The 13,650-nt window shown below is 40.7% G+C and overlaps 1 protein-coding gene across 1 annotated transcript in view; it reads left to right on the forward strand.

The window, feature by feature from the left end:
- Positions 1 to 287: 287 nt before the first annotated feature.
- The window catches only part of LOC104624442 (OTU domain-containing protein 7A-like), a gene marked incomplete at both ends in the record, with an annotated part of 23,118 nt that continues 9,755 nt past the window's right edge, over positions 288 to 13,650 (forward strand). The window contains 4 exons of the mRNA XM_010291810.1: positions 288 to 416; positions 8,083 to 8,143; positions 8,259 to 8,441; positions 11,382 to 11,600. Of these exons, the coding sequence (XP_010290112.1) occupies positions 288 to 416; positions 8,083 to 8,143; positions 8,259 to 8,441; positions 11,382 to 11,600 (592 nt within the window). The remainder of the gene's footprint in view (positions 417 to 8,082; positions 8,144 to 8,258; positions 8,442 to 11,381; positions 11,601 to 13,650) is intronic.

Raw genomic sequence — 13,650 nt, forward strand, 5'->3', positions numbered from 1 at the left:
GAATGCTGTGGGAGATGGTGTCAAAGGCCTTGCTGAAGTCCGGGCAGACAACATCCACAGCCTTTCCCTCATCCACTGGGCAGGTCACCTGGTCATAGAAGGAGATCAGGTTGGTCAAGCAGGACCTGCCTTTCATGAACCCATGCTGCCTGGGTCTGATCCCTTGGTTGTCCTTCATATGCCCTGTGAGCTCTCTCAAGACGAACCACTCCGTGATCTTCCCTGGTATGGAGGTCAGGCTGACAGGCCTGTAGTTCCTAGGATCCTCCTTCCGGAATTTCTTGTAGATGGGTGTCACGTTGGCAAGCAATGAGGTCACCTACAACATTTCTCTCCCTCAGAAGCTAGATTTAATAGCAAACAGTTTTCCCCCTGTGTTCACTAAAGATGTGATGCCCAAAGAGCAGTGTGCCAAGGTGAGAATGCACTCTCTGTGGAATTTGCAGTAGCGTTCTTACGTAGAGAATACTCTTGATTGCTGCCTCCTTTTCAACTTCTTTCTAGCCTGGGATTTGGAGTCTAGTGAACCTACCACAGAAAGCCTTGGCACTGGACACTCAGTTCTCATCCCCTGCCCCTTTCTTCTACTGTTGGCACTTTTATGTCATCCCTGGTTGAGGCACCCTAAGGAAAGCTAGGCTTTTTGGATCCAGGACCAAGACCTGGATCCAAATTTTATGTCTCTCAGCTTGGTCTCAGAGCATCAGATCGCTCGGAAGCCCACTTCTGAACACTTATTGGACTCTTCAAGTTGTGTAAATAGGGCAGAGGTTGGGGGTGGGGGAAAGCAGTCCTCTCTGATGATCAGGAAAAAACTGAATCATCTGGAATGCTTCTGACGCGAGTCCTACCCTTGATGTTCTTTAGCATTTTTTTTAACCCTTTACTAATCCAGTTTGAGGTTGTAAGGCAAAAACGGATAAATGGCTTTTAAAACTATGTATTGTTTTATCTAAGTCTTTGTTTTTTCTTAAGGCTGCCAGTGCCTCCTGTTGTTATTCAAGCAACTATTATTTAGGACAGAAACTTCATAATGTGACTGGGTTTATTTTTTAACTTCCCTTTCATGTAGATGCCTGCTGCCTCTGACACTAAAATGTCAGTATCAGCCCTCAGTCAGAGTGCATCTTCCATTCCTTACTCAGCTGCACCTTTTTTTTTTGTTTTGTTGCTTTTCCTCCACATTGGAAACACTTGGTTTTAAAGCAAAGACCTTTCAGTCCTGTTAAATTTTTATACCTGCTGACTCATATAACACATGCAGCTGTTCTGGAAATAATTGTTCAGTAAGAGTATTCTTTCTGTTGATTTAGTGAATTGATTTGATTCCAGCATCCTGATCATGATTCACTACCTGTGTTTTCTAACCAGGTTTGTGCTGCTCCAGCTTTTTGCTGACTGATGTTCTCTGACCATTAGAAACCTTTAATGTAAACCCACTGTGTCAGTGCTCCTTTGGAGCAATTCAGTTCCTACTGACTGATATGGTGCTACCAGTGACTTGTCATCTGATGAGATTGTGTGTACTGAAATAACATTGTTATGCCTGTGAAATACCTTTTTAAATACAATAATATGTCATATAAACAAAGAAGTTAGCAGGCAGTGAACAGTAGGATGCATCAGATAAGTAACCGTAATTTAAAAAACAGACAGTCTGAAAAATAGTCTTGTGTTGTTTTTGTCCTTCAGAGTGCAACAAAAAGTCATATTTCACTTAATTTAGTTGATGAAACTATGCAAAATAGATTAATTACCTGTTGCTTCTCCTTCAACCTTGTGATGGAGGACATGTCAGTACCTATGTTAGGTGTAACCTTTGTGGGATAGGGAAGATTGTTCCTTTCTGTTGAGGGCCTGTGCAGGAGATGACAATTAAAGAAAATAAAAAAGATGTGACAGCCGAGACTTGTGTGGGGCGCAGGGTCTAGATTTCAGAGAAGAACAGGCAACAGACATACAAACAGAACTTTAAATAATAGAGTGTTTTCCTAGGGACCCAGAGGGACTGTGTGCAGTTTGCTCCAAACCAGAAGGCTGGTGAAACTTGTTAGAAAAGTAGCAAGACTGGAAGGAAGGACCTACCCCATAAGGCACTGCGGGGTTTATGTTTGATTTCAATGTTATATGAATTTATTTTTGTCCTTTCTGACCCAGCAGACCACAGGTTTTTTTCTTCTTTCAAAACTTAGTTTGGAATGTAATAAGATACAGCTTTAGAAATTCAAAAGCTTTCGGTATTCAAAGTTTAAAGGAGGAGAGCTAGATAGAGTTAGTTCTATTCATCCCCACAATCATAAGCCCCACTAGTTTCTTGAGTAATTTCCAGCTGAAACTTTCTCACTTGCTATGTCACAATGCTAGAATTCCTTGCTGAGATAATCTGTTCTGGACATCTCTGAATTTAATAACCTTTCTGTTTCTTTCCCAGCTTGTCCATTGCTTCTGCAGTCCATTTCTGTGGTCCAAATCACATCACAATTTTTTTAGATATGTTTACTTTTTTTAATTTTACACTACATTATATTTTTGTACTTATTTGTATTTCTTTACATAGTATCTTTTTATAAATGCCTCTGTTCTTTTTTCCTCTCTTCCTTTCCCCTAATTCTTTTTGCTGCCTCCAGTGTCCTCTACTCTGACTTACAAATTTTCTTCTTTAATTCTCCCAAACTGATGAATTCTCTTTTTTCATGGGCAATGGGAAAAATTAAAGGTCTGTCATCTGTATTTACTTGTGAAAATATAAACCAAAAGGAGAGGAAGCCTTGGCAAAGGGGGCAAGCTTACATGTTTCCAGTACTCTAGAGAGTAGCTGAAAATGCTTACACTAGTGTTGCGGTTTAACCCTGGCCAGCAACAAAGCACCACGCAGCTGCCCGCTCACTCCGTCCCCAGTGGCATGGGGGAGTGAATCAGAAGAGTAAAAAAGAGAAAAATCATGGGTTGAGATAAAGACAGTTTCATAGGGAAAGCAAAAGCCGTGCACACAAGCAAAGCAAAACAAGGAATTCATTCACCACTTCACAGAATCACAGAATCACTAAGGTTGGAAAAGACCTTCAAGATCATCAAGTCCAACCATCAACCCAACGCTACCATGTCCCCTAAACCATGTCCTGAAGCACCACATCCACACGTTTTTTGAACACTTCCAGAGATGGTGACCCCACCACCTCCCTGGGCAGCCTGTTCCCATGCTTGACCACCCTCAAACTCACCCCTTGACTTCCCATGGGCAGGCAGCTGTTCAGCCATCTCCAGGGAAGCAGGGCTGCATCACACGTAACGGCTACCTGGGAAGACAAATGCCATAACTCTGAACGTCCACTCACCCCTTCTTTCTTCTTCACCCCAGCTTTATCTACCAAGCATGATGTCATATGGTACGGAATACCCTTTGGCCGGTTGGGGTCAGCTGTCCTGGCTGTGCCCCCTCCCAGCTTCCCGTGCACCCCCGCTGGCAGGCCAGCACGAGAAGTTGAACAGTCCTTCACTGCTTAGCAGCAACTGAAATCATCAGTGTGTTACCAACATCTTTTTCCTCACAAATCCAAAACATAGCCTCATACTAGCTTCTATGAAGAGAATTAACTCTGTCCCAGCTCAAACCAGGACAACTGGTTAGTTAGGGTGGATAATATTAAAAAAACCTATTTCATGGAGATGGAAGTGTTAATAAGTTCTCCAGTTTGGTTGAATTTTTTTCTTGCATTCCAATGCTGGGAGGCTGTGGCAAATTTGGGGAAAGTGAGGCCAATAAAATTTCCTATGTTGGTTCTGTGAGGTTTAGGGCTTTGGTGCTGATTGGTGCTTTTGTTCAGGAGATGGGGACAACTCCAGGGAAATCGAGAGATTTGAAGAGAAAGTATTTTTATGTAAGATATATTTAGATATAGAAATTTTATTTTATGTATAGTTTCAAGTTGGTATTAGAAGTTCAGTTGCTACATTGTACCATGGATGATTGCATGTGGTCTAAAACTTAGGACAGCGGGATTTCTTTTAGTCTACTGATACTCTGTTTTCCTATTACATACATCAAAGCCCCATCACACAGCAGTCATTTGCAGCACATGTGCAGTGATTTTTGTCAGATTGCAGAACTTAAGTATGAAAATATCTTGAGCAGGTGACCTGTAAGGAATGCCCTGACACTAGAAAAATGCTCTGTGTTCCATTAATATAGGTCCGTTACTCAAGAATCTGTACTGAATAAACCCAGGTTGCTGCTGGGTGCTATAAGCACTGCACTTGTACCATTGCCAATACTTGAATTATACTCTCTTGTTTAAACCTATATTTCCTAGAATTATATTTATTGTCACTTTTACTTTCTAAAAAACCTTTTACTTTATCATTCTCATGATCGAGCAGATGATTTAAAAAACATATTGTAAGTTCCTCCTAAAAACAAGACCAAAGAAAACCAATCCCTACTCCAAACATTGATATGTGATCACATCAATCTTGGGAACACACTCATGATTCGTTGGTGTTTGCGTTGGACAACTTGATTCAGATGATATATATAGTTAGAGCAGAGCCCTGACTGGATTATAGCTGTTGAACCTATATGGGATTTTTAGGGAAAAAATTATGGTAATAACTCAAGTTCTTGTTCTAGGATCTCTGACAATTTTCACTGAATATACGTTTTGTCCAACAGGCTTTTTAATAGAAAATTACAGCATCACTTATATAACCATTGCATATCACTGACATGGTGGTTTATATTACGGACTACTTGGGATATATATAACATTCTTGTTCAGTGATATGAATTCTCCTTTCTCAATTTTGTTTAGTACTTCAAAACCTGAGATAGTTTAGCTGAACCCTGTAGGTAACAGCTGTTTCTGCTGTTTTATTACTCCTTCAATTAGGTTTTTGTTCTTCACAGAAATGACTGTAACAGTAATAGACTTTCTTTTATCTGTTTAAAACTGCTTTATACTATTTTTAGCTTCTTCTCCTTTGTGTAAGCAAATAAGTTATATTTAACTGCATCTCTGGTAATGTAGCTTCTCAAAGTACCTAAAGTGGCAATTTTTTATGGTGTAATGAATCCAGTATTAGTCAGAATCAGGTTACTTTTGAACTCCCAAAAAAAGTGTTCATGAAATGCTGTGAAAGTCTTATATAATTATATAAGTGGGGTCTGTTTTGTTGCTATTAAACATTGATAATTTTACAACTAAAAACAAGTACTTGGAGAATGGTAGGACATCTATGTATTTTAACTTAGCAGGACTGTTATGAAAATAGTGTACAAACATGTCAACAATTTTTCCATTATTATTTTTTGAGAGTGACAAGTATGATTTCAACATCTGTACTAGTGTACTGGTTTTACATGGGAAGGTTTTGGTTGTGGGGTGGGCTGCAGGGGTGGCTTCTGTGAGAAGCTGCTAGAAGCTTCCCCTGTGTCTGGCAGAGCCAGTGCCAGCTGGCTCCAAGATGGGCCTGCCGCTGGCCAAGGCTGAGCCCAGCAGCAACGGTGACAGCGCCTCTGGAGTAACAGAGTTAAGGGGAAAAAAATGCAACAACTGCAGCCGGAGAGAGGAGTGAGAATATATGAGAAAAACAACTCTGCAGGCACTAAGGTCAGTGAAGGAGGGGAGGAGATGTTCCAGGCACCAGAGCAGAGGTTCCCCGGCAGCCCCTGGTGAAGACCATGGTGAGGCTGGCTCTGCCCCTGCAGCCCATGGAGGACCCCATGCTGGCGCAGGTGGATGCACCTGAAGGAGGCTGTGACCCTGTGGGAAGCCCACACTGGAGCAGGTTCCTGGCAGAACCTGTGTCCCCGTGAAGAGACGAGCCCAGGCTGGAGCAGGTTTGCTGTCAGGACTTGTGACCCCGTGGGGGGACCCAGGCTGGAGCAGTTCGTGAAGAACTGCAGCCTGTGGGAAGGACTCAGGTTGGAGAAGTTCCTGGAGAACTATCTCCTGTGGGAGGGACCCCATGCTGGAGCAGTGGCAGAGTGTGAGGAGTCCTCCCCCTGAGGAGGAAGGAGCGGAAGAGACAACGTGTGATGAACTGGCCACAACCCCCGTTCCCCATCCCCCTGCGTGGCTGGAGGGGAGGAGGGAGAGAAATCAGGAGTGAAGTTGAGCCCAGGAAGAAGGGAGAAGCAGGGGGAAGGTGTTTTATGATTTGGTTTTATTTCTCATTGTCCTATTATGATTTGAATGGTAATAAATTAATTTCCCCAAGTCAAGTCTGTTTTGCCTGTGACAGTAATTGGTGAATGATCTCCCTGTCCTTATCTCAACCCATGAGCCTTTTGTTGTATTTTCTCTCCCCTGTCCAGCTGAGGAGAGGAGTGATAGAGCGGCTTGGTGGGCACCTCGTGTCCAACCAGGGTCAACCCACCACAACTGAACAGGCTTCTTTATCTACGGATATTAGCCTGTGTTCTGTTATCACTGGTCATAGCAATATGATGTGGGAGCTTGGAAGCAAATCTTTTCGAGGATTCTGTGTTGGCAGTTTCCATGGAACCACACTGACTGAATCCTCTCACTGCACGCTTTGTTACAAAACACTGTCATATACTATCTGCTTTCTGAAAGACTTTTAAAATCTCTGAGAGCACAAGTTCTCTCTGATGTATAAGATAAAAGGACCTAAAGTATTTTGTATTTGCATTCTAGCTGCTCTGTGAATAGAAAGATAGAAAAGTTTCTCACACAATTGTGCTATAACACTAACAGTCATGTCTTTCCATCACTGCTGCTAATTATTTATTATTAATACAACTGTACAGATGTGAATTACTACTCACTATTTTATAATCTAAACCTGTGGGATGTAGTGTTCATCTTAAATTGCCAGTATCTGGAGCCATTTGATCAGAGCCCAAGCAAGGGAAGTCCTGGCCATGTCTGGATTTGCAGCAGAGAGGAAAGCAGCAGATAACTTTTACCTGAAGGTTAGCAAGCCTTGTGACACTGTTTCCCACAGTATTGCTATATTCAAGTTAGGATGTTGCAGTCTGGGTGGGTGGACAACTAGATGGGCAAATACCTGTTTTGATGGTCAAGCTCAGAGGGTAGTGGTTAATGGGCAGCCTTTCTAGCTGGAAGCTGGTAACAAGTGCCTGTACCTCAGGGGTCTATACCTGTTTAAAGTCTTTACCAGTGAGGCCACATCAAGTTTGCGGATGACACCACCTGGGGGGACTGGTTGATGTCTTCAAGGGCAAAGCTGCCATTCAGGGAACCTAGACAGAACAAGGATAATGACCAACAGGAACCTGATAAAGTTTAACAAGAATGAAGAGCATTGCACTGCACCTGGAAAGAACCCCCTGCAATGATACAGGCTGGGGCGCAGTTTGGCAGAAAAAGACTTGGAGATCTTGATAGCCAGCAAGCTGCACATGAACCAGCCATGTGCCCTGACATCTAGGAAAGCCAGCCATATGCTGAGTTACATCAACAGGACCATAGGCTGAGGGAAGTGATTTATACCTCTCTACTCGTCATTCATTAGACATCTATAATACCGTATCTAATTTTGCTCCCCACCCCCAGTCCAAGGAAGACAGCTATAAATTGCATTGAGTTCAGGGGAAGGCTACAAAGGTTGTTGGGGGCTGGAGCACAAGTCCTGTGAGGAGAGTCTGAGGGAGAGGTGTTTGTTCAGACTGGAAATGGGGAGGCTTTGGGGGGATCCAACAGCAGCCTTCCAGTGCCAGTAAGAAGGTTATCAAGGAGTCGGAGCCAGGCTCTTCAGTGGTGCATGGCAGGAGGGCAAGAGGCAATGGGTATAACTTGAGCAAGAGAGGTTCTGAGTGGACATAGGTCTCATGAAGACAATCAAATGTGGGACCAGTTTGCCCAGAGAGGTTGTACAGTCTCCATCCTTGATGTTTTAAAGACCAAACTGAATTAAAGCCCTGAGCAATCTTGTCTGATCTGATAGCTGACCCTGCTCTGAGCAGGAGGTTGAACAAGAGCTTTCCTGAGGTCTTCTCCAATTGCGATATAAAGAAAACTAAAACATAAATTAAAAAAAAATCTTTGTCCATTTACTGTGTACTTTAAAGGTTTTTATAAACTGTGCTTTTTTGTTGAGGGAGGAAGTGGTGGTAAAATGGCTTATCCAAAGGACTTCTGTTTCCTTACTGATGCTTTAAGTAAGAGTGATTTCTCTATTTAAGTTTATATTTTAAGTGTATATGAAGATGGTTTCCAGGTTGTCAATCTGGTCACATACAGATGTGAGCAGAATGTCCTTTTGCTGTTTGGCAGGCAAAAATTGGGACTTGACAGCAGCTTTGAATGACTATGAGCAGCTCCGGCAGGTACACACCGCCAACCTGCCACAGGTGTTCAATGAGGGCAAATACTACAAGCAGCAGGAGCCAGAGCAGCCTCCCCAGGTGATGAAGGCTGAGCAGCCCTGCTTGCAAAGGCAGGATGACATTGCTCAAGGTAAGAGCTTTCTCCAGGGCTTTTGTGGGCAAGCAGCTTGTCTGCTTGCGAGTTGTGCTTGTCTGGAGGGAGTTGGAAGTCGTGTGCCATCAGCCTGTGAACTGTATCACTGTGATGGGATTCACAGAGCTGCTGCTGGACCCTACGTTTCACAAGTTTCAGTTGTCATGAGCTTTGCCTCAGTTGTTTTTTTAATGTGTGATTAAAGTACAAAAATACGTTGTCCCCAAGCAGTCCTGTGGTACATACAGAAGGAATTAATTAGACAGTGTCACAGACCACTATTGTACAGTTTGTATGCTTTTTGAGACCAAAAAAAGTTTATTTCAATCTTTGCATTCTTAGTCACAGTATGTGTTTTAAAATTTTGTTCTTTTGTGGTTCCACGGAAGAAAGGACAGCTTCCTATCTCCCTTCAAATAGAAACTGAAACCTTAAGAAAAATGAGTCAACTACCACTACCAGTTGATTTCCAGTACAGCATGATAAGCATTAAAATTTACTTTTTTGTTTGCACAGCTTTTACAGGTTTTATTGCAGATCTCTAGCTCTTTCTGACTGTTGGAATGTATTTTTTAAAATATACTAATTTATCAAGGAACTGTAGCTTGCACCAAAATAAATCTTCAGGTCTGACAGCTTGTCATGTAGGGAGGTAATAGCACTAGCTTGGTGATGACTGTCTGTGCAATCATTAGAAGGAACAGGGAGTCTTCCCTTCCTATTAAACAGGAAATGGTGTCAGTATTTAGGAGTGTCAGTGAAGCTTTTTAAAATTGGTAACTTCCACTGATGGAATAAGAACTGTAGTGCTTCTAATGACTCCTTAAAAACACTGAATACAAATAAAGGGAGGAAGAGTAGCACACTTTAGTTGATAAAATGATGTCCCTTCATCCTCATTAAGATATAGCTCACTCTAAAATTCCATGTTATTAAACTGCCCAGTTTACACTGAAACGGCTATTTGATTTTTTAGTGGGTGTAATAGGTACAGTGTGGGGTAAGTCTGGCTTTAAATGCCTGGACTGACAGTAACTTTGCTACCAATTCAATGTGTAACTGACTTCTTTATGATCAGGGAGCTATCTCTGACTGAAACATGATAGTGGATTGAGGAGGATGTTCAGGGAGGAGCCGAGAAGGGAAAGGAGGGTCTTGTTCTGGACCAAGTACTTGGAGTGCAGGGTGCAGCCAACAGGCAAGGACTGGGCTGTGGTAGGAAGGGGTGATGGAGTGGTAGCAAGGGGATGTCAAACAGAGATGATATGCTTTACTTCAGTTCCCTTGCTTAAAAGTGATTTAGCTGAGAAGTACAGGGAGAAGAAATAAATGCAAATGTAGTCAAACCTTCTTTCCCCCACCCCCCTTTAGGGAGTGCAATTTAGCTCTTAAAATGACAAAAACTTTGGTCCATCGGAGAAACAAAAGTTCATATTAATTTTTTAATAACCATTACTCAGTTTGAGATGTTTTAAAAACTCTATTAGCTGAAGTGATGAGCTGCATTTAAGTAAGCTTCTTTGTTAATTTCTGAGGGCACAGAAGTATAGGAACTTCTTTTATTTTAATATATTGAGAGTTGATCTCTAAATGCTTGTTTATGGTGGTATTTGTGAAACTACAGAGGTGAAGTTGTATCAAATAGTTTTACAAAAGCTTCCAGTACAATAGGGTACCCATTTCCAAGGAAAATCAGCGAAAATATTATCTAGCTTAACATTATGTAAATCCCACTAGGAAGCTTTCTGCATATTCAAAAATGTAAGAAACTCCATAAACCTGGTTGTCAACTCACTAATAAAACTCAGTAAAATGCCCAGGAGATTTCTAGTATTGATTTAAGATAGTCCCCAATGCGAAGGATGGCTAGAGAGAGCGCAACTCTATAGAAGACCTGAGGTCAGTCAGTTTGGAGCACAGAAAGGCAGTGGTACTGTGGTTCTAAGGAGTGCCACTTCTCTGAGGCAGAACAAAACTTTATGCTGAATGTTAAGCTTCTGAGAGAAGACTAGTAACTTTGATGAACATAAATTTTAAGCAGCTGCAAAACATTGATTTCAGATATAAAAATATGAACAGGAATACAGGGCAGAAACTAAACAGAGGGAAAATATATCAGTTTTGGCTGAACAATTCACGGTTTAAGCGCTTGAAGAGTATTTCTGTTACCCATTTGCTGATACCAGAAATGAGGCCATAAAGTGAAATGATACGGCAGTAATATTTTGTCCCTTTCTTAACATTCTAATGCTTATTTTACTTTAATGACCCTTTACTGTTCCTTATATAGCATTTGTCCATAGAGAAATTCAATAAATTATAAGATATTAGCTCACAGCTGTATTGATAAAATAATGCATTCTTTTGTACCAGGCTTGTTAACTTCGTCGTACTTTCTGAACTCCATGTTGTTTCTTGGATCAGGATTGTAGAAAACACGTATGTGTAAAAACTGAGTTTTTCTTAAATTCAGCATAATGATGTTAAAATTGCTTTCAGGTACATTGTTCTGAGATTAAAACAGTGTGGCATGTGGGACATGGAGTGATTGTAGAATGCTGGATTTTTTGATTTACAAGAAGTTAACTTGAATTAAGAGTTCAAAACATTAATTGGTTATCAGCTGTCTGCCAGTAAATGTTTCTTCCAGTGCGTCTTTGGAAACTTAGTTATATTAAAAAACGTTTATAGAAGTACTTGTCTCGTTACTTTTACGTTTATCTATTTTGCTAGGAGGGTGAGGTGCCTATGACTTGCCATAGGGATCCATAGTAAGAACTAAGGAATCTTTTACAGTAGGGAAATAACCCCAAAAAGGTAATAAACAAGAAGTGGAATTAATTCCCAAGTGAAATGAATGGGTATTCACCAGACTTGGTGTTGACTGGTCTTTTATGTATTCTTATAGGCTATAAGATCTCTTTGGTTTCTCTACAGAAAAGCGTCTTTCCAGAGGTATTTCTCACGCCAGCTCAGCCATAGTCTCCCTTGCTCGATCACATGTCGCAAATGAGTGCAGCAATGAACAGTTTCCTTTGGAGATGCCCATCTACACATTCCAACTACCAGACCTTAGTGTGTACAGTGAAGATTTCAGAAGCTTCATTGAACGTGACTTAATTGAGCAGGCAACAATGGTTGCTTTGGAGCAAGCAGGTGGGTAAATACTTCAGATGTCAACAGCTGGGCAATCTGATATTTTGGTTGACATTTCTAATCATGCTTCATTTCTGGAGCTTGCGCATCCTGCATGGGAAATAAATGCCAGAGAGTAAAAGCAAATACTGAGCTCTTTGCAAAATGACACATATCCTGATCCTCTATTTCTTTTAAAATGTTATCGAGAAAACTGTCGAATTTACTTAATAAAACAAAGAAATGTAGGGAGGAAGGAAAGGAGGACTGATGGGGAAGTCATGCAGTAAAGAAGGATGCGAGTCTGGATGGTCGGAGGGGTTTGGTACTTCCAGTTCTCTTGAGAAAATTACGTTGCAGTGACTAACAAGGGAAACATCTTCAAGTTTTGTTGCAGCTTACAGATTGTTGAAAATAGTTTTCAAATATGTAATTTATGTATTGATTATTATTTTTGTAATAAGAAACTACATAATTTTGAAGTAATACTTCATTATTGCCATGGGAAAAAAGTGTTTTTTAAAGAAATTTAAATTAACTTTAAATTCAGATTTATTAGTAATTTAAAGTTTTAAGTCAGTTTTGAAAGATATGGAGAAATATATTTTAAATTAGTGTCTGTACCTTATGAAATATCAAGTATATTAACGAACCATGAAATGAACACATCTATACAGTGAAATGCCCCACTCTGTTGATATAAAGGAGTTACAAAATCAGATTTCATGGTTGCCTGTGGAATATTGAATAGCCAGTTGCTTTTTTCTGTTGAATGCTATACTGGCTTGTGTAAGGCTGTGTATTCATCTCAAAACTTGGTGCATAGTCATACCATGTGTGTTCAAACTGATAAACTGTTGCTTGTTATTGGTCAGGGCACTGCATCACAGTATTTAGGCAGGACCTCTGCTTATCTGATGTCACCTTGAGTACTTCTCATGTATTGTCATAGGCTCATTTTCTGGCTCTGGTATTTGAAAAGCAAGACATACTTAGATAATAAGATCAAACAGCAAATACTTAAGAAAAAAACCAAACAGTACTCAGAAGGCTGCCTTCTGGAAAAAAATGGAAAAAAATCTGGAGCTGATGCCTTCTAATTCATACAGAGTTGGCTGGCTTTGAACTTGAAACTACTGAATTTTCTGCCTCAGCATTCCTCTCTCAAATCTCTCTGAAAATTGGAATTTTCTTCATGTTACTTTAATTAGGGCAATAACTTGACTCACACTGGAAAAGGCCCTTTCTCCCCAGAGCCTCTTGCATCCTGGAAAGGAGGGTGTTTTACCATTTGAAGTGCTTGTGGTTTTTATTACAGGTATTCTTGTAGCCTGCATAGGCTTAGTTTACTTATGTGAGCATTTCATTCAAACAAACTGGAAGTCCCCTGGAAACAGTTCTTCAGTTTAAGTAAGTTAAACAGATCAAACAGTGAATATTTAAGGAAATCATGTAAGACCATGTAAACCAACCTTTTGTCTCTACTTAAGACATAAAGATCTTGTTTCCTTTTATTTCCTGTCTATTTTAGACATATTGTTGTCTGAAATGAAGAGAGTGAATTAATAGGAAAGTGACATAACATTAGACATTTTATTCTCTCCTACCAATAGAGGGCCCAGTTTGACTATGGTTTGGTCAGTGACATAAAAAAATTAACAAGTGAGGTTTGTTCCCTACAAAGGGCCTAAGTTCTATTTCAAAACAAAACAAACCCCATGAAAGATTGCAGCTTTGTAGCTGAGGTTGAGGATATTGTTAAAGGAGAGAGAGAAGTGTGTGCTTGGGTTTAAGGGCATGAATTTTGAGAGAAAGAAGTGGGGAAAAAAGGCTGATTAGGCAAAAGGAGGAGGAACTTTGTTAGGAACATAGAGTAGCTTACTAGTCACAAAGCTGGCTTTGGGAGCACAGAATTACTATTAACAGACTGTTGCCCATGTTGTCTGAAGTGGCCGTATGAGCTGGTTCTCTATAAAAGTCTGTAAAGTTTTTATATTCTCTTTTTATATGCTTATGCACTTACTACTATTACATCTACATCTGAAAGAGTGTTCAGGTTCCATTCTCCCTG

The sequence above is a fragment of the Phaethon lepturus genome, unplaced genomic scaffold (assembly GCF_000687285.1).
Source record: "Phaethon lepturus isolate BGI_N335 unplaced genomic scaffold, ASM68728v1 scaffold17887, whole genome shotgun sequence".
In the NCBI taxonomy this organism is placed as follows: domain Eukaryota; kingdom Metazoa; phylum Chordata; class Aves; order Phaethontiformes; family Phaethontidae; genus Phaethon; species Phaethon lepturus.